Source organism: Megascapheus bottae, chromosome 7 (assembly GCF_031878675.1).
Source record: "Megascapheus bottae isolate mThoBot1 chromosome 7, mThoBot2.hap1, whole genome shotgun sequence".
Taxonomy (NCBI): Eukaryota; Metazoa; Chordata; class Mammalia; order Rodentia; family Geomyidae; genus Megascapheus; species Megascapheus bottae.
The window spans coordinates 65,797,746-65,810,639 of NC_143515.1; the positions used below are offsets into that span (position 1 = coordinate 65,797,746).

Sequence of the window (12,894 nt, forward strand, 5' to 3'; positions counted from 1 at the left end):
TCATTTGCATAATATTACAAAAAAGAGAGAAGTTTCATTGTTTCTATTAGACCATACATGTCTAGGAATGGCCTTTTCTTAATCTCTACAACATGTGTATGTTTTCACAGATGTATAGCACTTCAACTGCCCATAGAAAAGAATTAAATGTTATAAAAGATAAGAGGATTGAGGATATGGGGGTGGGGGGAGGAAAAGGGGGACAAAAATATGAGAAGGGGTATTAAGGTTTGAGAAGTAATGTACTCATTACCTGACAAATGGAACTGTAAACCCTCTATACATTATCCCAACAATGAAAGTTTTTTTAAAAAGAGGGTTGAGGGTATAACTCAGTGGTAGTATTTGACTAGCATTCACAAGTCCCTGGGTTTGAGTACCAATAGTAGGGGGAGGGGGAAATGGAAGAAGCTGCGTGATGTTGGACACATCTATAATCCCAGCACTCAAGAAGGATAGGGACTTCAAAGGCAGCCTGGGCTAGATAGTGAAACCTTTTTTCAAAAGAAAAGATAATGAGGGATGCGAAGAATTTGCTTCTGGTTGGATCATTAGCCTGCAAAATTAGATACTCCTGTACTTACCAACCTTTGCTCCATGAGCTCCAACAGGAACTGTTCTCCATGACAGTACTTCCCGCTGAATATTCTGCATTTTAAATTCTGCTAGTAAGAAATTATTGCTCTCATTTACAATGAAGTATGAACATGGATTCTTCATAAATACTGAAGACTGATCATCGTGATCAGTCCTGCCTCAACAGGAATTATTAAAGGAATAGATCAAAATGAGAATGGATTTGTGGACATCATTAATTGCTTCACATTTTCAGTAGGGTATAAGTAAAACATTGATACAGTATATAACAATTTTTTGGGTTGAAATCAAGTCTAACATCTTACATTAAGAAGACTAATTAATGTTTATAAAGTACTGGGCAGATGTGCCCTTTAAAATGTTAAGTAGTCTAAAAACCAAATTGTAGTATTTTTCTAAATGTAAAAGATCTAATATTCATCATTTCTTTGGTACAGGTTGGCAAAGATTCTTTTGGCAATGATTATATAGAAAACTTAAAACAGAATGGTATTTCTACAGGTAATACTTCATGTTTTTTTAAAGTTAATGTTTTTAACTTTCTTCTGTGATCAGTCTTCTTACATGAGTATTTTAACACAGAATAAAATTGTTGGACCCTACCTAACAGCCAGGGAAATTTTATGTATACCTTTGCCTGGTCTTGCTTTAATTAATGTCCTCTCACATTCTTCCAGATGGGAAGGTTACAAACCTTCAAGTCATGGATATGTGAGAAATGAAAAGGGATAAACATACCTGCATTCACAAAAGACAGTTTGAGAAAAGCCATTGAATATTATAGCCCCAAGACTAAATATTATCACAGAAGGGAACACTGAGGTCACAGAGGTTCTGTGACTTGTCTGGGAGCACACAGCTCGTTAGAGGTAGCCAGGAATAGAAGGCAGATCCTTTGACTCTAAGCTGAGCACCTTGGTGCTGTCCAAGGCTGCCCCATTGGCATTGCTATTTACAAATGGAACTATGGTTCTTGATGAGATGGAAGTCTGAGAACAAAGAAAATCAGGTTTTTATATGCTCAACCTTTTGTTCCTTATGTCAAGTCTGTCATTTCTTTTGATAGGAAAAATAAGTGAGTTGGTATCAAAATGTACTTATGTATGCAACTATGAATAATTTGGAGCAACTGAAAGTTAGGATAGTTTGATGAGTTGTTACTAATGCAGAGAAAAGGTGCCACTAAATGTAAAAGATGCTAGTTTTCCTCATTGTATAGGTGATAGGTATAAATTAGCACTAATTCCTTATTTTTTAACTTATTCCAGATGGTTAAAGGTTAAAAAGTTTTTCCAAGAATTAATACCACATTGAAATTGCAAAAATATATTATTCCTGCCAGGCTGTATGTACATGATTTTAATTTTTTTCTTGTAGAATTTACATATCAGACTGAAGATGCTGCTACAGGAGCTGCTTCTATAATTGTCAATAATGAAGGTATGTGTTTCACATATTGGAGTGCCATTTCCTGAAACAGATTCTTTCCAGAACTAGATTGGAAGCAAGTTTTTACCCTACTCCTCTAAACCACCTTGCCACACCCACCACTCCATGACCTAAAGTGTGATTTTTCCAATACCAATACAAATGTTTCCAAAACTTTATACTACCTATGTCAATCATTTAAATATTAAATAGTCCATCTGACATATAGGAAGCAGCATAATTGCCTTTACCCTCCATGTCAAATCTGAATTGACATTTTTCTCAAAAAATAGTCAAATATGTAATTTGTTATACTAAGTAAATACATGTAAATAGCTGCAAAACAAGGTTTAGTGATTCATATTTATAGAACATTTACTAAACAAATGGCAACAAGTAATTACACTTAATTTATTGATAGTATATTTTGTTCTTTAAATAAAATATATATATATATATACTTGTGAGACAAGAGGCCTTGTCTCACAAATGTGTGGCCCTTAATTCAGACTCCAGTACATACACACACGTACACACACACACACACACACAGTTTCATTGTAATAATAGAAAACCTGTTTGTCCTAGGTAATGATAACTGTCTACAGCAGCTCATTTCTTGTCTTAAACTCTATATTTTCAAGGGTTTTCTCCCTACCTGTGAAACAAAATCTACATTTTCCATACAAAGATATTATTTCACATACATTATGTGCTTATTACAGTAGATTTTGCTTCATTTATAGTATGGTAATTCCCTCAAGAGCATAGATTGTAAAAGTGCTTGGACAAATACAAAAAGAGGAGACAGTCAGCTCCTTTGAGTAAAGGGTAGAATACATACAGAATGTCATTTTGATGAGTTAGCAAGCCAGCCACATGACTTGGTCCACAGACAGTCTTGGGCACATTTCCTCAGCAGCCAAGGCCAGTCTAGGAATGCAGATTTAGTCTGTAGGACTCCAGCAGAGAGAATGAGGTCACTAATGGAGAAAAGAAGGAAATATGCTGTCTTTCAACAAGTGGATACTTTGAATTTTTCCAGGACTGAGGCTGAGCCATCCCCATTCCCTTAAGACTTCCTCATGGCCAATAAACATGTCTGTGGTAAGATGATAGGCTAGAATTTGTTCCATGTTGAGAGGTAATTTTTTAAGTCACGTCTATACAAGATTAGCATGCATATTCTGGAATACAAAAAAAAAAAAAAGCCTGCTGCAACTCATTTCAGCAATGTTAGCCTGTAGGTGAAATTCAAGCCATAAAAGTAAAGCTGTGGTCGGGAGTTTGGCCTAGTGGTAGAGTGCTTGCCTAGCATGCATGAAGACCCAGGTTCAATTCCTCAGTACAACATACATAGAAAAAAGCCAGAAGTGGTGCTGAGACTCAAGTGGTAGAGCTCTGGCCTTGAGAAAAGTCCAGGACAGTGCTCAGGCCCTGAACTCAAGCCCAGGACTGGCAAAAAAAAAAAAAAAAAAAGTGAAGCTGTGTCTTAAGTGGAAGACTACTAGCCTTGAAAACAGAAAGCTACAGCCAGGCACCAGTGGCTCATGCCTATAATCCATCCTAGCTACTCAGGATGCTGAGACCTGAGGATCAAGTTCAAAACCAGCCCAGGCAGGAAAGTCCACGAGACTCCTAACTCCAATTAACTACCTAAAACCAGAAGTGGAACTGTGGCCCAAAGTGGTAGAGTTCCAGCTTTGCGCATAAAAAACACAGGGACTGCACCTAGGCCCTGAATTCAAGCCCCAGGACTGACACAAAATTTTTAAATGTGATTGTTGTTCTTAATGTATGATGTGAAGTTATCTCTCTCTCTCTCTCTCTCTCTCTCTCTCTCTCTCTCTCTCTCTCTCTCTCTCTCTCTCTCTCTCTCTCTCTCTCTCACCCTTATGGTTTATCTCACGTTGTTACTGTACCTGACTTTGGTATCTAGTATATTGTCTATACACTTATTTGTTTATTTTAATTAGGGAAGGGAAGGGGGAAAACAAGATGATTGGGAGTGGTGGAGAAAGGGAAAGTGGGAGAAAAACATGGAAAAGGGGTATCAGTGTTCAAGAAGTAATGTACCTACTATCTGATGAATGTAACTAACCCCTCTATATGTCACCAGAACAATGAATTAGAAAAGACAAGAAAATAAAGCCCATGTGGGATTTCATATCTAGTAGCTATATTCTAAAAAGTAAAAAGCAAGTAAATCTAATTTTGACAATCTATTTAACCTAGTATATCTAAAAGACTAACACTTCAGCTGGGTGAGGTGGCTCACGCCTGTAATCCTACCTGTGATCCTAACTACTCAGGAGGCTGAGATCTGTGGGTAGTGGTTCAAAGCCAGTCCAGGCACCAAAGTCCATGAGAATCTTATTTCCAATTAACTACCAGAAAACCAGAAGTGGTACTGTGGCTCAAGGGGTATGGTGGTAGCCTTGAACTGAAGACCTCAGTGACAACGCCCAGGCCCCACAGTTCAAGTCCTATCACAAAAAAAAAAAATAAGACTAGCACTTCAAACATGTAGTTAAATTTTATTTTAAAATTAACATTTTAGATGTTGCTTAAAATTTAATGTTTTACTACCTTTTCTTTATGCTATATTTGAAATCCACTGTATATTTTACATTTAAAGCATATCTCCATTCAGACTAACTGTATTTCAAGTGCTTGATATCCACTCTGCTACTGTGACTACCAACCATGTTGGACAGCATAGCTCCTGAGAAGTCATCTGATGATATGATGCACCCCCACCTTAGACCCTATGTAGGGATCTAGGGTAGGGCTAGAATGGATCCAAGTAAGGCGAATATCCCATTAGATTCCCTAGCCTTTTTTTTTTTTTTTTTTGCCTGGCATGGTATAAGCCAAGTATCCTCTCTTCCTTGCCTATGTATTTTCTGTCTGTTACATCTTTTAAACCATGTTTGAATGAACAGATTCATATATTAGGGCATTCATATGAACTATTTGTATACTATGGAACATTAGTTTTGAGTGTTAAACAGGTTTTTCCCTGTTTGTACTCGTCTCTATAGTATCTCTTATTTAGAATTCAACATCTTCAGGGTGCACATTGTATTAGCCACTTCCCATAAAATGGATTATAATTTCTCAACTATTATTCTTTATATACAAAAATATTAATAACTATTTTGTCTGAAGTAATTAGAATAAACCAGGTATAGTATCCTATTCCTCTGTCCTAGCTAATTGGGAAGTGGAAGTAGAAGGATAACTTTCACCCAGGAATTCTCAACCAGCCTGGGCAAAATAGTGAGAGTCTGAATTAGGAAGGAAGGAAGGAAGAAAGGAAGGAAGGAAGGAAGGAAGGAAGGAAGGAAGGAAGGAAGGAAGGAAGGAAGGAAGGAAGGAGAGGGAAGAAAAAAAGGAAAGGAAGAAAGAGAAAGGGAGGGGGAGAGAAATGAGGACAAAAACATGAGAAGGGGTATCAATATGTGAGAAGTAATGCACCTACTACTGGTGAATGTAAGTTTAACCCCTCTATACATTACCCCGACAATTTAAAAAAAAAGAGAAAAAGAGAAAAAGAAGGAAGAAGAGAAGAGGAGAGGGAAGATGAAGAAGATGAAGAAGAAATCATAATTTTTGTTTTTTTGCTCGTCCCTGGGCACTGTCCCTAAGCTTCTTTGTGTCCAAGGCTAGCACTCTACCACTTGAGCCACAGTCCACTTCTGGCTCTTTCTGTTTATGTGATACTGAGGAATCGAAACCAGGGCTTCATGCATGCAGGCAAGTACTCTACCATAAAGCCACATTCCCAGCCCCAGAATGTTTTTAATCTCCAGTCTTGCGAAGATACATACAGAATATAAAATTCAGGACCTAGATGTCCTAGAAAAATTTTAATTAATACAACACATCTTGTATAATGCCTTAATAAGATGGTTATAACACTGAAGAATAACATTGCTTGGCTTTGCTTGGCTATCATATAAATATGTAGAATTTCTTTATAGGCCAGAATATCATTGTCATAGTGGCTGGAGCAAATTTACTTTTGAATACTGAAGATCTGAAGGAGGCAGCCAGTGTCATTAGCAGAGCCAAAGTAATGATCTGCCAACTAGAAATAACTCCAGCAACTTCTTTGGAAGCTTTGACAATGGCCCACAGCAATGGAGGTAATTTAACATATTTGTCATTTTTTATGTAAAAGCTTTTATTGGTATCTTAATTAAAGTTAACCTTTCAAGTTTAGCAATACTCTGTAGTAAAATATTCTTTCTTCCATCTGTGAGATTCACTGTGTTATAGTTCTTGATAATGTTAGAAAAACTTAACAAATAGGATAAAAAATAACATAAGTAACAGATCCAATATCCCAAAATTCTAAATCTGTAATCTCATTAGCAGAAATGATACAGAGCTTAATCAGAGTCTTTGAGCAGGTAATACCCTAGACTGTGTTCCATTCTGAGAAACAAAGGTTAAACTATATGTTCTATCCAATCACAGCTAGTTTTACTTTAATTAAATATCTCTGGAGCCACATGCTGGTGGTGTATACCTATAATCCTAGCTGCTCAGAAGGCTGAGATCTGAGGTTTGTGCTTCAAAGCCAACCCTGGGCACCAAAGTCCATGAGACTCTTATTTCCAATTAACCACAAGAAAACCAACAGAGCACTAGCTTTGAGCTGAAGAGCTCAGGGACAGCACCTAGACTCTGAGTTCAAGCTCTACAACCAACCAACAACAATAATAATAACTAATAAATTAAAAAAAGAAATAATCTCTAGGATCAATGATTTGATCTCTCTCCCTTTTGCAAAACTTTGATCATCTTTTCAAGAAACAAAAATAATTACATGTAAAACTTTTTATGAGCCAGGCACTGTGGCTCACGCCTATAATCCTAGCTACTCAGGAGGCTGAGATCTGAGTATCACAGTTCAAAGCCACTCCAAGCACTAAAGTCCATGAGACTCTTATCTCCAATTAACCACTCAAGAATGGGTAGTGGCTCAAGGGATAGGGCGGTAGCCTTGTGCCATAGAGTTCAGGGACAATGCCCAGGCCCAGAGTTCAAGCCCCACAACAGACAAAAAAAAAAAAAGACTTTGGGAATTTTCAAAGTAATAAAGGAGGCAGAACTATATGAGATCCATCACCCAACAGTGACCAAATCTAATCTTAATTTATCTTCTCCCTTGCTTACTCCCAGCAAATAACACATGAACACCATTTTAAAAGTCAAGTCATTTTTTTGTTTGGTATTTTTCTTCTTTCTGTTGCCTAGTAGGAAAAGTATCTCTGAGTTAGAATCCTGTTTCTGTCCCTTGCTAGCTTTGTGATCACAGCATAATTAGGTAGTTCATTAGAATCTGGCTGTAAAATGAAGGTAGAATTGTGCTTTTCAGAATTGTTCTGTGAATGGAAGGAAATAAAATATGATGCCATGCACATTGTAATTTGCACCAGTAAATTCTAATTTTCTTCTCTTCATTCATTTCTCTCCTTAAGTTAAAGTTAAGATAAATGAGCACAGTGGAACACAGATATAGTCAGTACTTAGGTGGTAGAAGTAGGAAGACCACAATTTCCAAATCATCCATAGCTACCTAGCTAGTTCAAGGTCAGTTTGGAGTTATATAGTCATACTCAATCTCAAAACAACTAAGTAGCTTAGTCTAGCACTATTTGGTCAAAACAAAAAGTGGCCACTGTAAGGCTGTCTTCTATTTGATATTGTAACACTAATTCTATAATTTATAAGAAGAACATAGAGAATCGCATTGACTTTTCCAAATAAAACTTTCCCTGGCAAGAAGGGGGGAAAACCAAGACGGGTGGGGGGTGTATGGGGGAGGGTAATGGGTACCAAGACATGTGAAAGGGTATCAATGTATGTGAATTAATGCACCTTCTATCTGGCAAATATCATGTAACCCTTTTACTAATTACAATAAAAAAATGTGAAAAAAAACTTTCCCTGGCAAGATATAAAACTAGAAAAAGAACAGAATATGTGTATAGTGGGGAGGCCCACCCATGAGTAAATTTGCACTATATAAGTAATTTCTCTCAAATGTATAGTGTCCTGTAAAGCAATGAATGGAAAATAAATCACTGAAGTGATTTTGTGGAGAGTTTTACAGTGTGCATCTTGATTTAACAAATTTTTCTCTTGGCAAAACAACATGCCATGGCAAATTCTCACTGACATTTACTGTATTTTTAATGGACTTGAAGCTGTCAGAAAGAATTGTAAGCCAAAATCTATTTGGTTATATTTTCTCAAAAGTGTCACACAGATAGAGTCTAATGCTTATGGTAAGCACCCTGTACTGCACCCAACTCGTTTGGGTGATGTGAATACCACATGCCATTCTACAGGAGTCTTGCTTCTGCCACTCTTTGTATAGATCAAAACATGTTCTCATATAACATCTTCTTTCCTCCTGTCCCTAGTTTCTCAGAAATTGCTCTCTCTTCTGTCCTAGTCTAGTTACCTGTTACCTACCCAGCTAATGGAGGAGAGGAAAGTACAGCCACCACAGGTGAGGAGCTAATCTTTCACAGGTGAGGTCAGAATAATCCTGATGGACAGGCCCCCTGTCCTGGGGATATCATTTGGGTAGAATGCAGCAATGCTTCCTGTATCACCTGCCACTTGGGGAAGTGGAGGTCCTGGGGCATTAAGATGAGTAGGCAGGTCCCATAGTATGGCCTAGTGGTAAAGTGCTTGCCTAGCATGCATGAAACCCTGGGTTCGATTCTTTGGTACCATGTACACAGAAAAAGTCAAAAGTGGTGCTGTGGTTCAAGTGGTAGAGTGCTAGCTCTGAGAAAACTCAAGGACATTACTCAAGCCCTGAGTTCAAGCCCCAGGACTGGCAAAAAAAAAAAAGGTAGGAAGAGATGGGCCATAGGCCGTATAGCCTCCTTCACATTTTTTGCTAAAAGCCAGTGTATCAGATTCAGCACAACCCATGCTGTATAGCAGTATTTCCCTCTTATTAGAGATCTGTTGCAAGACCCACACTAAATGCCTGAAACTTCCAGTAGTGTTGAACCCTGTAATTTAGCATCTATTGCATCTTAACTAAGCACTTACCACACACTGTCACCATAACCTTTGTAATTGAGCTTTAATAACAAAATTAGGATTATTTTCTTTCTCCTTTTTAAGTACTTTATGGATAGAAGACTCATTTTTACCATAGATCTTAGGAACCTCAGCATACCTATTTTTCTTTTGTTACCTTAGTAAGTCAACAAAATTCACTTAAAGGAAGCACTCAGTTGTCTTTGGAATATAAATTGTTAGTCCTGTTACTCCTGGAACTTTGGAATCATTATTGAGAAAAATAAGGACTGCTTGAACATAAGCACTGCAGTACCCAGACAGTTGATCTGATAAGTAAGGCAGCCACTGTGTGGCTAACACCAGCAGTGAATACAAGGTGGGCAGGCTGGAGAGAATGATGATTCATGCCCCACACGGAATGGAGTGGGATGGCATAAGATCCCATCAGATGACTCAGAATGATGTGCAATTTTAAATTTGTGAACTTTTTGCTTCTGAAATTTTCCATTTAATATTTTCAGAACCTGGTTGAATATGTAATGAATTTTTAAGAAGACAAAACCATAGATAAGGAAAGATACTATAAATTTATATTGGAATAGTGATATGTTGCATTTATAAAGTTCTTTCTTGGATCCTATGTCAAAGATAGGTGAGGACTTGTTCTCTTAGATTGGAAGTGAGTGAGTAGACTGAGTCTTAAACGGATTAAGTAAGTGGTTTAGCAAATACCATGACAGGATTTCAGACTCCATGCCAAAGGGCTGTTGCCAGACCCTACTTCACCTAGCACTGGTGTCAAGGAACTAAACCTTTATGAAGATTATCTAGAGAAAAGTAAATTCATAAATGTTAATGCTATCCATCATGTACCCCAAGCTTTGAGTATTTTGACTGCTTTGGAGACCAAGAAGCCCCAAACATTTCCAGCAATGTGTCCCTACACATGACAATATAGCACACACTCACAACACAGACACACACACACACACACACACACTTGCACAATTCCACTTCTGTCCAGAAGTCCTCCTCAGGCAGCTTTCTCTAGCCAGGTCAACTGAATTGGATACCATCCAAAAGTAATTTAGACCCAACACTATAAAAGTGCCTTATTGGGGGGGGCGAGTGTGTATCTTCATTCCCAGATGACTAAAGAGTGGTATCAAGAAAGGAGAAGCACTTGTTTGGGAATCATCAAGAGTAGCTTTGAATCAGAATCAGTCACTTAGCATATAGGGAACATCAGTCAAAGAAAAAAATCCCTTTCTTGTTTCTATAGACCTATACTGATATTGATTAGTCTCATTTCTCCAGACCTCTTTGTGTTCTTCCATGAGACAAGAATAGTGCTGATCACTCTCAAATCTCATTGATGTCAACGTAGTCACAGAGCAAAGCAGGCAAAGCAAGTAACTTGTTGAGCACTGAGTGTTTGCCCATTGCCAATGAGGCAGATGAGACAGCATATGTGCTGATCAGCATTATTCTATCTTCATGAGTTTATTGCCACAGCTCCCTTATCTTTTCTATTTACAAGTAGTAAACTTGAATTAAACACATTGCTTAGCTAGATGATTTATCAGTTACTAAAATACCAAGGAAAAACTTCCCTCCATCTTCTTTTTTTTTTTTGTCAGTAATGGGACTTGAACTCTGGGCCTGGGTGTGTTCTCTGAACTCTTCAGCTCAAGGCTACAACCCTACCCCTTGAGCCAGAGCTCCACTTCCCCTCCATCTTTGAATGTACTGTCTCACAACTCTCATCCTGTGTTTACTGTTAGTAGAGACAGCACCTATATTTACAAAATCGGTGTCCCTTCACAGACCTCATCACCACTAGGTCACCACGTAGAAAGAGGTAGATCCCGTACAGAACTAATGCTCAGCTGCTTTTGATGAAATTATACATACAGATTCTGATCCTTATATCCATTTCAAAGCAAATAAAACATTACATGAACAATTATAAATAATTGAGATCACAACACCACCAAAATATTATACAAAATATCTTTTAATGCCACTTTAGGACATAGAGAGAATAATATGAATGCCAGGAGCATGGTTCCTCAGTACTACATACACAGAAAAAGCCTGAAGTGGCACTGGTGTCAAGTGGTAGAGTGCTAGCCTTGAGAAAGCCCAAGGACAGTACCCAGGCTCTGAGTTCAAGCCCCAGGACTGGTGAGAGAAAGAGAAAGAGAGAGAGAAAGAGAGAGAGAGAGAGAGAGAGAGAGAGAGAGAGAGAGAGAGAGAGAGAGAGAGAGAGAGAGAGAGAGAGAGAGAAGCTATCACTTAACTTCTGCAGTTGTCAAGACTTAGCCAATGTTGTTTCATCTGTATCGCAATTCATTACTCCATACCTTCTGTGGCCAAACCCAGTATTGTGCCCAGTGAGATTGTTGCCAGGCAATACACTCCTGTGGAAAGATGGGTGGACAGGCGGGGATGCCAGGCTGTGTGAAGGACAATATAATAACAGTAATAATCCTTTACATTTGTACAATACTTTATAGTTTACACAGAAGGTTTTTGCATCTATTTTCTAAATTCAGCTGTTCAATAGCCCTGTGCAAAAATCTGAACAGCCAAAATACATACCATAGAAATTCTGTGGGTGGACATTTTGCATTCTAAAATAACAAAAATGTGGGAATAGTATTAGTCTGTACTTGACAAGACCACTGACTGAACCAAATGTTAAGACCTAGGAAGGTACAGAAGTAGACTTGACAGTCTCACCCTACTGCAGTAGTGGACTGTCTCCATCAGCCACGTGCTGATGTGGAATATATCACTGCCAGGCTGACTGCATGAGAGCCACCAGAGAACTTGTAAGTGGATAGATTCCTTGGTCTTAATAGGGGCCTAAAAATCATGCATTTGAATAAGCTCTTCTAGTAATGCTGATATGTAACAAAGTTTATAACCACTGTTCTGGAAGAGTCTCTAAGAACAGAAGCTAGGGGATTTTCCTCTGTGGATCTGTAGTCAGCTGGGATTATTTAACAAGTTAGTCTGTGGACACAAGCTGAGAAAAAAGGACCAGCCATATCTACTTGAGTACTTTGCTGGATAAGTTTTAGGACAAAGGGGGTCTTACTGAAAAAAGGGTTACATGATATTTGCCAGATAGAAGGTGCATTAATTCACATACATTGAGGGTATCTAATGACTTTTAAATAATACATATAGTTCCTCAACAATGTTATGTGAGGTTATGTGGGATAGATGTGTTTCAACAGACAAAGTCCAGATGTAGAGAAGCTTCTATTTTAAAAGAGGACCAAACTCTGAACCTAAAACCAAGAGCTTAGCAGGGCATCAGCCATGTCACAGAATATGATCTTCATCACAGGACCTCACCTCGCTGTACCTCCCATTTCTTCTCTGAAAAATATACCTATCTGTGACAGTAATGGCTATGACATTCTCCTTTCCCTATTTTTACTATCCTTATCCATCCTTCTGTTTGCTTCCTAGTCTTGGCTAACACTCATCCTCTGCTTAAATTTCTTTTCCCTTTTCAGCCTTTTTTTTTAATGCTCCCAGATTGTTCACAAAAGTCAAGAATATAAGCTTTTGTGCATATGTATTGGTGTAATTGTTATGGGTATACAGGATAAGATATATACATACCTACCTAGCTTTTCCTGCATAGCTGTTCTTACCAAGAAGATTTTAAACACTTGAAGTAACCTATCAAAATGGTCACCAGCTCATTCACATTTACACTTGTTCTTTTGTGCTATAATGCCATTATTATACTTTAGTATTCATGTCCTTGCCTTAACTCTGTAATCACTT

General features: G+C 38.0%; 1 protein-coding gene across 4 annotated transcripts in view; it reads left to right on the top strand.

The window, feature by feature from the left end:
• Positions 1-12,894, top strand: part of Rbks (ribokinase) — a 75,110-nt gene that overhangs the window by 24,212 nt on the left and 38,004 nt on the right. For 3 of the 4 annotated variants that reach the window (XM_090337247.1, XM_090337245.1, XM_090337244.1), the window contains exons 3-5: positions 1,035-1,098; positions 1,975-2,037; positions 6,012-6,176. In XM_090337247.1, coding sequence (XP_090193373.1) covers positions 1,035-1,098; positions 1,975-2,037; positions 6,012-6,176 — 292 coding nt within the window. The remainder of the gene's footprint in view (positions 1-1,034; positions 1,099-1,974; positions 2,038-6,011; positions 6,177-12,894) is intronic. The other variant, XM_090337246.1, reaches the window with a different exon arrangement.